The 14,972-nt window shown below is 50.8% G+C and overlaps 1 protein-coding gene across 1 annotated transcript in view; it reads right to left on the reverse strand.

The window, feature by feature from the left end:
* The window catches only part of LOC116943363 (uncharacterized), a 40,563-nt gene that overhangs the window by 2,459 nt on the left and 23,132 nt on the right, over positions 1-14,972 (reverse strand). The window contains exons 3-6 of the mRNA XM_076067598.1: positions 12,797-13,095; positions 10,823-10,991; positions 6,252-6,571; positions 689-815 (exon numbers count right to left, since the gene is read on the reverse strand). Of these exons, the coding sequence (XP_075923713.1) occupies positions 689-815; positions 6,252-6,571; positions 10,823-10,991; positions 12,797-13,095 (915 nt within the window). The remainder of the gene's footprint in view (positions 1-688; positions 816-6,251; positions 6,572-10,822; positions 10,992-12,796; positions 13,096-14,972) is intronic.

Consider the following 14,972-nt stretch of genomic DNA (forward strand, 5'->3'; position numbering starts at 1 on the left):
CTTCAACATTGCCAAAGAGAGGGCAGATACATTTCACGCAACAGACAGTGCACGTCGAAAATCTCGTTGAGGAAGTAGGAGAGCTAATACTCATTCTTACCAACAGATTTACACCTCTAGAGCTTATATAGAAAGACAAATGTCCCCAGTGTTGTAGACTTTTGCAGCAAGTGCTGCCTATGTGGGCTCACATCGACGAGCCGGTGCAAGCCGGTTTGACGGCACAGAGTGCACAGTCCCTGTTGCCTGCACCTTCACAGGCCCCAACTCAACCCAGCCCAGCATCCTTCGGGGGTCAATTAAATGACCGTTGCTTTGTGGGATAGTGACAGCGGCCGTCACACTCTCCACGGCCAACACAAATATGGAACTTCCACCGAGTCATCCTGAAGCGGCTCACGAGGCGCCAGGTTGTTTTTTTCCACCGCAGAGAGCCGGGCGGTGCCGCTAACGCCGCACGCGATGAACGCGTCACTGGCAGAGCCCTTGCCCTGCCGAGCCCCCGCCGAGTCAGACTCGGATGCGTCGTCAGCCCAGAGTCTCGGGGTTCGGATCCGACCCTGCACAGCAAATGGTCGGTTGAAAACCACCGGTACCGTGAGGGCCCCGCACTGCCTCAGCTCGGACACGCCAGTGGAAAAGGGGAGAGCCTCGCGAATCGTCGTCCCGCACGACCGTGAGCCCGTACCGTGTGCACCGTCTTCCTGCGCAGCGGGGCCAGGGAGGCTGGCCGGTCGGCGGCCGCTGCTGCTGCTGCTGGCAGGGAGTCCCGGCCTTGGGGAGACTCGGCCAGCACCCGCACCTCGTTGTCCTCCCTGCACGCACACCCCCAGAGTCTCAGCACCCACACACCCAGAGTCTCAGCACCCACACACCCAGAGTCTCAGCACCCACACACCCAGAGTCTCGGCACCCACACACCCAGAGTCTCAGCACCCACACACCCCCAGCGTCTCAGCACCCACACACCCAGAGTCTCGGCACCCACACACCCAGAGTCTCAGTACCCACACACCCAGTCTCAGCACCCACACACCCAGCACACACCCAGCGTCTCAGCATCCACACACCCAGTGTCTCAGTACCCACACACCCCAAGTGTCTCAGCACCCACACCCCCAGCGTCTCAGCATCCACACACCCCCAGCTTCTCACATACATAATATTGATACTAACGTTGTTCACCTTAAATTACACTACATCTTGCCGTTTACGTGACTTTACAAAAACCAAATAAATGAATTCCAGCAGCCAAGAAGCTTAACCGAAGCTTAGTTATACCTCTAAAACTCAGGACATCAAAGAATTGCTCTGGCATAACAGCACCGATCCCCAGATACAGATGGGGGGACGAAATTAATAAACCCTAAAAAAAAATAGGTGGTGATGACAAGGTTAAATCACAAATCTTAGGAAACATAAACCAAATAATATTTATGCAGTATCAAACCGAGGGTTATCGAGAAGGGATGAGGCGAAAGAGGTCAAACTTACACAACCAAGATAAGCTGTATCCCATAGGGAAGGAGCCTCCCAACCGTCTTTGGATATAAACAGCAACACGACACACACAGGGTAGCTCGACACTTCAGCTCGACATCCCAGCTACCAGCGGCAGTAGACGGCGACCATCAGCTCGACAAGAAGACACGCAGCAGCTCAGAAGAGGACAGCAAGCCAGCTCCGGGGCATGGCCTCGAGATCGACAACGCGTGTGGTGCATCGCAGAGAAGAGGGGCGAGGTGATGCTCTGTGCTGAGTTCGGCATGGACCGACAGAGTATCGCTGAAAATTATTCTCAGCGTTAAGCAATCAACCCCGAGAAAGGGCGGAAAGCGCCAAACGTCGACCAAGCCTGCTATCAACGAACGAAAGCATCATTCACCGCCAGAGAGCCGGAGCAGGAGAGAGCACGCGGCAGCGGCACCAGCACCACCAAGGGTGTCAGCTGCCAGCGGACGAGCGACCAAGCATCTCAGGACGAGCATCGTGTTGACGCAACTCATCATCCGGCGGGGGAGAGAACCGTCGGCCGGCGTCAGACACGCCGAGCTAGAGAGTGGGAACCAGCTGTCGTTCATATACCCTCCCCCACCCTCACAAACCCACGACGCTCCCGGCGACTGCTCGCACAAGAATTTACCAAAGAGACAATCCACCGCACCCATACAATATTAAGACTAATTATAAAAGTGCATGAACCATCAGCTGGCCGTGAAGGCATCGCAGCTCATCGAGTGATAAAAATACATCGTTTATAAATACAATATTTTTCTTATTTTGTTTTATGTGATTTTACTTCATCGATATAAACTAAACTTTTGAAACCTTCGTCACGATTCTACACGCTCACAGAGAGAATATCGTGTAAACCTGTTTCTTTATCATATAATCTTGTCCACGAATGAATGAAAACTTAGCCAAAGATAAGAATCTCCCGTAGGAGGACACGCACTCCCTCGCACACCCCTATTCCAAGACATTTATTTAATTATATAATCTTGCCGATGATTCTATTGACATATACTTTTGCCTTTGGGGTATAATTGCTTTTATTGCCTTTCGTATGAATATCGTCGCATGCATTTAAGGACTTTTATTCTGATTTGTCGTATATGCTCGTGTTACTCTGAAGTAATCATTTGTTCTGTTACCCAATTGGCAAACGTGATCATTGAGGGTTAAATGTATGAATCCATGAAGCCTTAGTCAATCGATGAGTATTTGTTGAAGCAGGCGTACTGCCACACACCCTTGTTCCAAGACATATTGCAATTACGTTATCTTGCTCATGAATTAATTACCGTATACTTTGCCTTCAGGACATGTTTCTTCATTGCCTTCGTATGAATATCGTTGCATGAATTTTTAAGGACTTTTGGTTCCTATCGCTATATATGCTCGTGTTACTCTGAGGAAGTAATCAATTGTTCTGGTACCCAGTTAACAAACGTGATCAATGAGGGTTAAATGTATGGATCAATGAGGGGAACATCTCCTGGAGTACTGTGTTGACAATTTCAAGCATAAGAATTTGCATATTAGAGTGTTAAGGTTTTGTTTAGAAATTGAAATTGCTTAACACAGAAGTGTTTGAGTGTTTCTTTCCTGAGTTCATGCGTAATAATCTTAATTATAAGAACTGTATCCTGCGGTGAGATTTGAATTTGGAGACCTGACGTAACACACTAATACATAATCAGTAAATGTTAAAGCGAGAATAATTTGTATTATACCGATCGATAATGCGAACCTAGACAACGAAGCTGAGTTTAATCCGGCGTACTTACAGCACACCTGCATAACTTCATACGATTGTCTTATCCCGATTGATGATACGACCCTGGGCAACGAAGCTAAGCCTAATTATCATAACTGCCCTCATTGGCATAATCGCACACATGCGCATAAATTTAATACGATTATCTCTCGAACGAGCATAATCTATGCGCATATTTCCATAAATTGACATAATTTCAGATAATTACTTATTTTTTTAAATTTCATTTAATTTTTATTATTTTCAAATTTCCATACCCGGCATATACAATACCAGCGTCTCGGCACCCACACACCCAGCGTCTCAGCACCCACACACCCAGTGTCTCAGTACCCACACACCCAGAGTCTCAGCACCCACACACCCAGCGTCTCAGCACCAACACACCCAGAGTTTCAGCACCCACACACCCAGCGTCTCGGCACCAACACCCCCAGTGTCTCAGCACCCACACCCCCAGTGTCTCAGTACCCACACACCCCCAGTGTCTCAGCACCCACACACCCAGAGTCTCAGCACACACACACCCAGAGTCTCAGCACCCACACACCCAGAGTCTCAGCACACACACCCCCAGTGTCTCAGTACCCACACACCCAGAGTCTCAGCACACACACACCCAGCGTCTCAGTACCTGCAGCACGAGCGGCACCGGTCCCACGGGCAGCCAGAGCCGATGGTTCGAGTTTCCGAGCGTCGCTCGGTGATGAGGCCGCTGGCTCAGGGGCCTCGTGCGGTCAAAGCGGTGTTGGTGTGGTGTGGGTAAGCAACAGAGGATGCGTCGGTGTTCTCTACGTTTCTTGGCTCTCAGTGACATCTCCTACCTCACGTCTACATCTCTCTCGTCTTGTCTCACACCACATCCTCCTCTCAGTCGCTCTTCTCACATCACTTGCATTGCGCCCTTGGCTGTCTTCTCTCATCTCAATACATCCCCATCTATTTGCTATCTCTCTCATCGCACGATATCTCTCTCTCGTCTACTCTCACTACATCTCTATGTCTAGCCTCTCATCACATCTCTGTTGCAGGTAGTTTACATGTTATAATGGCAGCATGTGTAGAGTGCGTAATGTAGATTAGTACACATCTTCTGAACACACTAACTCAATAAATGTTTGCGTTCTGTGGCTCTTCATTCAATCCGGCCCTCGGTACAAATCGTTTGTCCACCTCTAGTTTGCGATTAACCGTGGCAGCTGTTGCTCAACTATTACAACTCCGATAGGGCTGCTTGTTGCTGGCTGCCCGATGTTTCGGGTCTTTGAGGCCGTGCTCAGCAACTTTGTATATAATTTGCATTGTTATTATTGTTGAAGGAGTCAAACATTGGTCCGCTCTTAGTTATTAAACGTTGGTGTGACAGGCGCCACCATTTCCCCTCCCCCAGTATTATCAGGTCAGCCACCGATTCACCCGATTCCGTTCGTACCCAGCCAATTACCGTCTTTCTGTCTTCCTCAGTGCACCGCAGTGCCTCGTAACGAGACCAGATCACCTTGGTGTGCCCCTTCAGAGCGGTGACCTCACCTCGTCGCAACTGTGCACCGAACGCTGATCGGTGGTCGCTCGATGTCATCATCACTCGGTTATGTGACTAACATAAATAACAGGTAATCGGCAAATATTTCCATCACTAATTTCGTGAACAAAATCAACGCTGCTTCTGACCCTGTGACCGCGTTGTAAAAAAAGTGTCCTGCTATGAACCGTGTCGTACGAAGAATGATTTCCAACCGGAAAGAGGTGGCACTTTGTGTGGTAATTAAAATGTTCTCACCATTTACAGTACAATTGTGCTTGTGGCACCAGGAAATTTCCATCGGTAATACTCGCAGAGGAGGTGACCAGGTCAGAGGTCAGAGCATCGAGCTCGTGCAGGTGACCCCCAACATACGATGGCTCGACTTGTGACCTCCCCCCCCCCCTGCTTTTACGGCCTCTCTTATCGTCAGTAAGACCCCCGCAGTAACCACCAAAACGCGTATCTACGACCGCCGAGCGAACGCGACCGACTCCGTGTCGATTAGCGACGAGTCTGCGCATGTCAAGGGCAAAGCGCTGCTTTGCTGTAGTGCCGTATGTAGAGTATAGCCCTACAGTCTGCAGCTGTAGCGAGAATGCACGCAACGGTGTCTCTTCCTCGGTGCTCTGCACTTCTTTGTAAATATTCTACAAATAAAAAAAGATTTAGCCTTTCGCTACGTCTGAGAAGAGGAAATGTGACGCACGAATTTTTAACTTCATGTTTGTAAAAGTTACGTTAAATTTACAATAAATGTTTGTTAAGGTTATTTTCAATCTTGATTTGAAGTCTTCGTGATTGCAGGAATCCATACTCTCTGGTTCTTTCGGTAAAGTCACGTGGGTAGAAAAAACAAGCGTCTGTCATCAGATGAGAAATAATGATCTGCTGTTCTGGCTTTATATATACGGGAGGGGGGAGGGGGGGATTTGTAGAGTCGTGGCTGCAGGAGTTCACGGGGGAGAGGTGGGAGGGTTTGTGGTGTGCAGGGGACGGGTGGGGGCTGGAGGAACTAGCACGTCAGATTTAAATCTCGTCTTGAATTACCCTCTGGTTCTTTCGGCAAAGTCACGTGACTTTACCGAAAGAACCAAAGAGAAATTCCCGCAGTCACGAAAACTTCAAATCAAGTTTAGTCTGGAATTAGTAAACGCGTATTTTTGAGAAAACAGCACGAGACCAAGGTTCTGTGCAAATCCTCGGGCTACCATCAAATGTGTTCATGAAGCCATCCAGATGTACAAACGCAGACAAAACTTTAATCGGGAAGATGAATTCAAATTGAGCAATCATTGCAAGGACGTGATGAACCACTTAAAGATTTAACTGCTGTTACTTTCACTCACCCGCTTGTGCTGTTTTCTAAAAAAAAATATCGTCTCGGGCCAGTCGCCGCCGACCGCGCGCAGAACCGCTGCCTCGCGGCTCCGCGGCGGCCGCCCTCACCTGCGCCCCGAGCAGGGCGGCCCCGCGCAGCGTACGCAGGGCCGCGGCCGCGTCCCCCCGCAAGCCGAAGTGCAGCAGCGCGGCATCGCCGGCGCCCGCGCGCTCCGGCTGCAGCGGCTCCGGCGCCGTCGCCTCCACCACGGCGCCTCCCGGCGCCACGTCGGGGGCCCCGTCGGGCAGGCGACGCGGCGGCGGCGGCACGCGGCCCCGGCGCGAGCCCGGCGTCGACGCCTCCTTTTCCGTTGCCGCCACCACCGCCGTGTCCCGCTTGGGGTCGGCCCAGTCCACCTTTATGGTATGGCCCCACAGCTCGAAAGTTTCTATGGAGCGGATCACGCACAACGGGGGATTGCGCACAACGGAGACGTGCTACCGTGTTGTGATTGTGCTTACCGGTGCCGCGTCACCAGAATCCATTGGGAACTCCCGTGGAGCAGAGCGCCCCGCCCTGTGCTACGGAGCGGCACCCGTAATGAGATACCACCGCAGAACTATTTCTGAGATCCCTTTAATTGACCTCTTGTCACGTACCGACCTGCACTGAACCAGCGTGATGTGGTGTGGTCAAATAACCCTCAGCCTGCACAGCAGGGGCAGGCCTTCATCCAGCAGCACTAGAATACAGGAAACCTCTGGAAGCCAGAATTCAGGGTAAGCCTGAGTAACAACTGTCAGTGGTGGTGATGTCACCATGGTGCTTGTGCGAGGCCATTTGCTCTCTTAGGCCACGTGAAGTGTCGAAGGCACACTGGCACGTCACGGGAAAGACCTAAATGCCATGAGTTGACTGACTGAGATGACTGGCAGATAGGCACAACCTTTGCCCCCTGTCAACTTGCTGTATTTTAGCCGCCCGATGCTCCGCTCATTTTTGTAGGTGTCGCTCCTCTGCCCTTCGCTGTTGTTGGAGAGCGACTTCCTCCAACTGTCCAGTAGCGGCATCCTTCACGAGTCTCCTCCACAGGAGCCGATCTTGACACCACTGGAACCAGTCATCGGCAAGTGCACTCAGCTCCATATATTTCTGTACCACATCAGTCCATCTCTTCTCATGCCCAAACTATGCACATTTAGCCCCCTCTAGTCATCCAAACAAAAGCTGTTTATGCACGTGGTCGCTGTACATGCGGGCTACATGCCTCAGCCGATCGAACCTTGCCTGCCGGAAGAGCTCACCGATGGGACTGTGACCAGGACTTAAGGAATTGTGAGCTCACACAATCCAGCCTGTTAAACCCAGGATGGATCTCAGCCAGGCCAGAGGTAGTCAACCTTTCGCAAGCATAGAGAAGGGAGAGCATGACTGTAGCCGAGAAGACCTGAAGAGTCATGTGGAGCGACAGACGAGGTAGCTTCCACACAGCATTATGCAGCTGATGAAAAGATAATGCTGCCCGACTGATTCCAAGTGAGACCTCTGCTGTAAAACCAGAGCTGGTCATAAGCACCCTACCCAGGTATGGAAACCTCTCCACTCTCTCCACAATTGCCCCATTACCAATGAGGAGTTGAAGGGGTGGAGTGTTTGATCACACCAAATACCCAGGCAAGTACTTAGTTTGGATGGGGCTGATGGTAAGCTCCAGTCTCTTGGTAGCATGTTCCAGGTTCAGCATCAGAGCCTCAAACTCCTTCTCTGAGTGAGCAGCAATCACCAGATCATCAGCATACACACACTGGCATCGATCAGCCACCTATTGGTATCTGTACCAGATGGAAATTCCTCCGGTATAGCCATGGAAAACTTCTCAAACTCCATGGTCAAAAAAAATGTTAAATAATGTAGTAGCCAGAGGACATCCTTGTCGCACACCAAGGTGAACAGGGAATGGCTTTGACTCCCGGCCACATAGCTTTACCCGGTCCTGCATACCATCATTAAGGCATTTAGTGATTGTGAGCAGAGAGTCAGGGAATCCAAAAGCACCAAAAATAACCTATAGGCCTGGGCTATTGATCTCATAGGCCTTTACCAGGTCATAAAGCAAAGATGTAGGTCCTGTTGGAATTCCCTGTACCTCTAATGTAGCAGACAGGCAGAGAATATGGCGTCTGTGGATGACCGTCCTTTCCTGAAACCACATTGGGGCTCCTCAGTGTGCCTGGCAAGGCGATCTTGAATAATCATTGCCAGGACCTTTTCCAGCACACGGAGGAGTGTGATTCCCCTGTAGTTGTTGCAGTCTGTGCGGTCCCTGGGCAACTCTTCTAGTGGTCCAGACTGTTGTTATGATGTCCTGTAGGGCACTCTGCACAAACGCCACCCTCCCTCAGCATTTCGCTTGGGAGATCATCTCTGCCCGGTGCTATTCCTGGTCTCAGACTCTGAATTGCCTTCAGTACTTCCTCAACAGATGGCAACTCAGCCAACCACTCACAGGGGTGGCTACTTCCAATATCTGGGGGTCATCCCCACGTTGCCTCATGATGTTATCTGGGCTGTGGGATAACCATTCTTTCCCCCCCAAGGATGGTGATAGGTGCGGCGCTGCAAGTTACGTTGTTGATGGATTTAAATAGTAATTTGTGATCACGAGCTACCGAGAAAGATTATATCTCCTCAGCAACCTGCCACCCACCACTCATCCTCGCAGTGCTGCACTGCTCTCCGAACTTCTGAGTAAAGGCTGCAGTAAGTCTCCTCATTCTTCGACGTGGGATGCTGTAGAAGTGGGAATGGGCTTGTCGCCTTTTCTCAGCTAACCGGAAAATGTCCTCTGTCAGCCAGGGTCTCTGGGGAGGTCTGGACCACGTACACAATGCAGCCATTGCAGCTGCATGAGCCACAGTCATGAACCTCGCCCATCTCCTGATGATGACACTCACTTGCAATTTTCATCAGCTAGCTAAGATCAGGCCACGGTGGGTTTCAATGTGGTCCTAGGTGGCACACACAACTGCAGTGGAAGAAAGGCAAGCGCATCTTACAGATGGACAAGATGGTCAGTGGGCAGATCAGCTCCACGGTAGGTCCTGTTGTCAAGGACATGGACCCGCATCTGCTGTTCCGTCACGAAATAGTCCAGCAAATGGTCTTGCTTGGACCAGGCATGTATCCATGATGTTGAGTGGATGCGCCGCTGGCGTGTTGGTGATTACAAGACCATATGGGCTGCACGGAAGTCTAGAAGCCTTTATTTTGAAGCTGATCTGCCCATGCCTTCCAAATAATTCCAGCCCAGGTGCCTGTGTCATGACCCACTCGGGCAATAAAGTCACCCAACAGGATGACTATCCCGAGGGGCCACTTTAGTTACCACCTCTAAACAGGAAGTCATAAAAGGCATCTTACTCATCGGCCTTGCATGCATCCCTCCACTGATGTTCATCTTCGGTGGGGGCGCAAACGGCAAAACCCCCACTTCGATGGTTGCGGTTCAGTAATGCTGCGGTGGCTGTAATTCCATTAGGGCTGTTCCCCTCTTGGCACTCGGAGCCGCCACAGCAACGAACGGGTCTCTGGACGGGTGCGAGGGCTGGTGACCCTTCCACCTTCAATTTAATTACGGGGGGACAAGCGTCTCCGACGTCTTTTGGCCAAACACCATTTGGCAGAGCCAGGAGACTGAACCCGCATCCTTAGGGCTCCTCCAGAAACAGCAAAAAGCCAGTGTGAGGGGCCATGTGGAATGTTCGAACGGTCACTATGAAGGAGAGGCTGCCACTTCTCTGCCAGGAGCTGGACCGGTACTGCCTGGATCTCTGATATTCAGGAGATCCGGTGAAGAGTGGACAGGCCTCTACTCGGGGCAGGAAAATGCTAGACAACAGGCATTGGCTCTTCTTCTGAACAAAATAATCAAGGGGGCTTGTAAGCGTGGTGGTGAGGTGTCAGTACATTTATACGCATACTATGGCTTATAACCTAAGTCATCACGAGCGCGCACACAAGTCGTGAGCGGCAGGGCCATGACTCCCATCTGCTGTGAAGATACCGACTCTTGGGCCATCAATACCATGATCACCACAAAGCCACCGGAGCCGGTGCCGATCCGAATGGGATTGCGCCGTACAGGAAGTGGCCATCTCCCACGGTAAATCTGTAAGTGTGAATCTGGCCGCATCTAGACCGTGCCTATAGGCTTGGTGCCCTTCCTGATTAGTCAACGGCGGGAAAATTACCTTTTCCAGAAATGCCAGAAATGAATTTACCCACCTTTGTCATACACCGCCGTCAGCTTGGACACCATATCCACCGAGCTATGATATGCGCGCAACACACCCATGCAAACACACTGGCGCGGAAAAAACAACATTTGTGCACCTGCGCGCGCGGGCAAAACAAAGATCCCCCATAGAGCCTTAACAGACTGTTGGGGCAAGCGCTGTTAGCGAGTAGCACCTATGAAGGTCGGCACGGCACACAAGGGGGTGGGTGGCCAGCACCACGCCCGACCGTCTTTGTCTCCCCAGTGGCGATGTTTACACACCGCACCGGTTCAGATAATCGTCACTACTGTTGACTGTGAACGGGAAACGAACCCGGGTTGCCATGTTCGTAGCGCAGCGTGCTAACCACTACACTGCCACTCCCCACACAAACCCACGCAGAGGAGTGACCCCCACCGGACCTGGAACGAGCTTCCTCCGGGCCATAGCGGCCGCGCGATGGCTCTCGTACTCGACGAACGCGTAGCCTCGGTTGCGGGTTTTGTCGGTGGGACAGACGCTCATCTTGACGTCCACAACGCCCATCGTGGCGCAACTCATCGCCAACATCACCTCCTCTTGCGTCTTGTCCTGCACGGGGAGGAGACGCGATGCTGAGGCACCAGCACTCGTTCACCGTCCCGCGGTCGAGGGCGGCCTGCGACCTAATCACACGGAATGCGCCTGAACTCGTCGGATCTTGGAAGCTAAGCAGGGTGGAGGCTGGGTAGCGCTTGGATGGGCGACCAGCATGCGTGCCAGGCTGCCATAGGCAGCTGTGGAACTGTACTACGTGGTGGTGAACCCAGCAGAGAAATCCAATGTTGCACTGTGCTAAGAGACTCCCGGATCAACGCTCCTCGCCTTAAACTCGCACACACCACCATTGTGAAGTATGGTCAAACAACCCCCACTATCCGCTCAGCGTGGCGAGGCCCTCATCCAGCAGTGGACTCCCAAAGGGAGTTTACATGCACGTGAGTAATCAACAGTCAAAGTGAGTGCCCGGCTCGCCGCTTATCCGAGCAATGAGGCGGTGCATTTCACCAAAGGTGTCCCAGCTCTGATGTTCACACTCCACGTTCCCATGCCGGGTGCCAGTTTCCCTCGAGGTCAAGGGTGGGGAACCTTTTTCTTACCAAAGGCCAAATAGGATTTTGAAAAACCGACAGTAGGCAACCACACATTAGTTGACATGAAATATTAATCACGCATGGACTGTACGCACTGTGTGAGAAATACTTGAAAGACAGTATTGCCCAAAAATTATTGCTAAGATAAAAAAAAAGCCCTCTTTCGTGCCCGATTAGTGCCACCAAGATGCTTGCAGTGACAGATATAAATATTGTTAGCGACCCATTTCCAAGCAGTAGGCCGTGGGACTGAGCCGTGGGCCATGTCCAGCCTCTGGGCCGTGGGCTCCCCCATCCCTGCTGGAGGAAAAAACAATGCTGGATTTCCACAAATTGGTGCTCATTTTATCAGCGTTCCGGTATGCGCAGATGCGTGCTTTGGCGTTCAAAGTTATCATTGCAATCAGTGTACATTGTTACAAAGTGTGATTATCTTAGTTTACATTATACCAAGGGCAAAAACAAAGCCACTTTTCGTCCGGGGGGTTAGTTTGTTGTATCGGTGTACATTGTTAAAACATAAATCCAACATTCTTGCTTCTTTTGGAAAAGTCACGTTTTATATATATTTTATTATTTTGTTTCCCTTCAACGTGACTTTACTGAAAAAAACCAAGAATATGAATCACTGCAGTCACGAAAGCTTTAAATCAAAATAAACCCAACAGTTTGTCAATTAAAAGCGTCACAAGGATAGGCGTGCGCAGACAAGACAGAGAGACGAAAAATTACGTTTATGGGTAAGATATAGGATTTTTTGGGGGGTCAGATCGCGGAACTATATGTCGTTAAAACTCACCACCACCCGACAGCCAATTAGTAAGGTTTGTCACGTAAACAGAACGTAGCCAATTCGTTACCAGCGTAGTGTACATAGCACCGAGTCACACACACCATAGGTGGAGGCAACACGTTTATTTACACAGCTCTAACCACTTCGGGTTCTATAGCTCGGTGTGGCGATACTGTTCACTATGTGCGGGTTACTGTAGCGAACGGCCAACCAGCACACACGCCGTCTGACCCACGATCTCAAGCTACAACTTCTGACGAACGAGGAGCAAAAAGCGAGGACGAAGAGACGCGGGATCCCAGGCTGATCCCCACAACGAACCCCGATCCCTGTCGGGGCTCTCGGCCCCCGGCCACGTGTCCCTCCAGTACCCGGCGCGACAATAGTGTCACTAAACTTGTTTTATATTGTAGGTTATAATTATTATAGGAGTGCTGTGGGAGAGATTAGCTCTCCCGGCCACGCCGTACCTTTGGCAGCCCCCCAATGTAGAGGCGGCAATTGTCCACGCTGATGCAGACTCCTATGGCGCATCCGGGCCGGATCTCGAAGTTGTTGAGCTTCTTGATGGCGTCCTCGGCGTGGGTGCGCGTCGTGTAGGTGGCGAACGCATAGCCGCGGTTCTCTCCGCTGAACTCCATCATGAGGCGGAGCAGGTAGAGCTTCCCCACCGTCTCCAGCACGGGCACCAGCTCGTCCTCGTAGAGGTCGCGCGGGATCTTCCCCAGAAACACCTCGCAGCCACGGGCGGGCGGGGGCCCCTGCCAGTCTGAGGTTGGGGATGGTGGGGAGGGGTGGTGACGATTCAGTAATTTCAAGTAGCCGACAGATTGAAACGTCTGTGTGTTTGTGCTGTTTGGAGAGCGGTGGTGTCACTATTAGCCCGCTGCACTGCGCACCCGGCGAACCGAGTTCCATTCTTGCTAACAACAAATAACGGGGGAGCGAATATCTGGTCCTGGGCCTTCCCCTTTGTTGACTCGGCCTCAAATGAGTACCGAGTGTGGTGTGTATACATCACCACCGGGGAGACAATGGCGGTCGGGCGTGGCAGTGGCCACCCCCTCGTGTGCTGTTGCAGCCTTCCTATGTGCTCGCAAACAACCCTTGCACCAAAGATGTGTTAAAGGCAATGAGGGTCTTTGTTTTGTGCATGTGTAAGGACAGTACGGCTCCCCGTGACCATGGTTACTAATTAACGTGCCGGGAACAGGCAGGGTCACGTAAGGGTGCTATGGGAACCTAAGTGGTCCGACAGGGTCGCTGTGCACGGGACCTAAGTGGTCGTAAATAGTAATTGAGACAGACAGGGCCAGGTGCAGTGAGAGTGTGTTGGGGGGGGGGGAAAGGGGGAGTGGCCGGGTCGTGAGGAAGATAAAAGCCGGCATGGAACGGGGCTCTGGGTTGCTGCTCTTGTGGGGGAACCGAGGAACTGTCGTCATTTTGGAGCGGGTCATCTTCATCAACTTGGATTGGGCACCTTGTAGTCTTGGAAGGCTAGAGTTATATTGTCTCCGTGACTACGACGCGTCCACTCCTGTGTAGCCGGCCAGCTACATAGGGAGCATAGCGTAGAGTCACGGAAGTTACCCAAGTGTATATAGTCACTCGCGGTTACTCGTTAAGTTATCAGCGAGTCGGTGGGCTTTATTCACGATAAATATACATAACAGAACAAGACGGTGTCTCTGAGAGCTATATTACATGTGTGTGTGTGTGTGTACAGCGAGGGAAAAAAATATTTTATCTCCTGCTGATTTTGTACGTTAGCCCACTGACAAAGAAATGATCAGTCTATAATTTTAATGGTAGGTTTCTTTGAACAGTGAGAGACAGAATAACAAGAAAATCCAGAAAAACGCATGTCAAAAATGTTATAAATTGATTTGCATTTTAATGAGGGAAATAAGTATTTGACCCCCTCTCAATCAGAAAGATTTCTGGCTCCCAGGTGTCTTTAATACAGGTGTAGAGTAGTGGAGGACGTCATGTCACTCAGGGGGGTGAAAAGGGATGACGTCAGAGGTTACAGGGGATATATAAGGGGGAACCCGTGACGTAGAGAGGGTCGTCGCAAAGGGCCAGGAACGGGGAGAGTTAGGGAGTCGGGGTCGAGGGTAGGGGGAATTAGCGCCAGGCTAGAGTGATACTTCACCCGGCCGACCGAGTTGGATGATCCCTCGGTCGGTGCTGGGGGGGGGAGATCACGTATAGCCTGGGTGGAGCTAGGGACCTCCCAGTACCCTATTGTATATGTTGGTTGTGAAAATTTTGATGAAGATAATAATTATTAAATGAAATTTGGAATTTGCGTAATAATCCGAAATTAGGTTAACGTAATTAAGCACATAAATTATGCTAATTTGAGAGATAATCGTATTATTTTGTGAGTGGGTGTGATTATGCTTATGCAAGCCATTATGATAATTAGGCCCCGCCTCGCTGACGAGGGTCGGATTATCAATCGGGATCATACAATTAATCGTATTAAGTTATGCAGGTGTAATGCAAGCATGCCAGAGTAACTCGCTTCGTTGTTTAACTTTGTATTAACGCTCGTCAATACAATTATTCTCGCTTTAACATTTACTGAGGGTATTAGTGTGTTTATGTCAGGTCTCCAAATTCAGATCTCAACGCAGAATA

This window comes from Petromyzon marinus, chromosome 17, assembly GCF_048934315.1.
Source record: "Petromyzon marinus isolate PM22_M1 ecotype Great Lakes invasive population chromosome 17, UKy_Petmar_22M1.pri1.0, whole genome shotgun sequence".
NCBI lineage: Eukaryota > Metazoa > Chordata > Hyperoartia > Petromyzontiformes > Petromyzontidae > Petromyzon > Petromyzon marinus.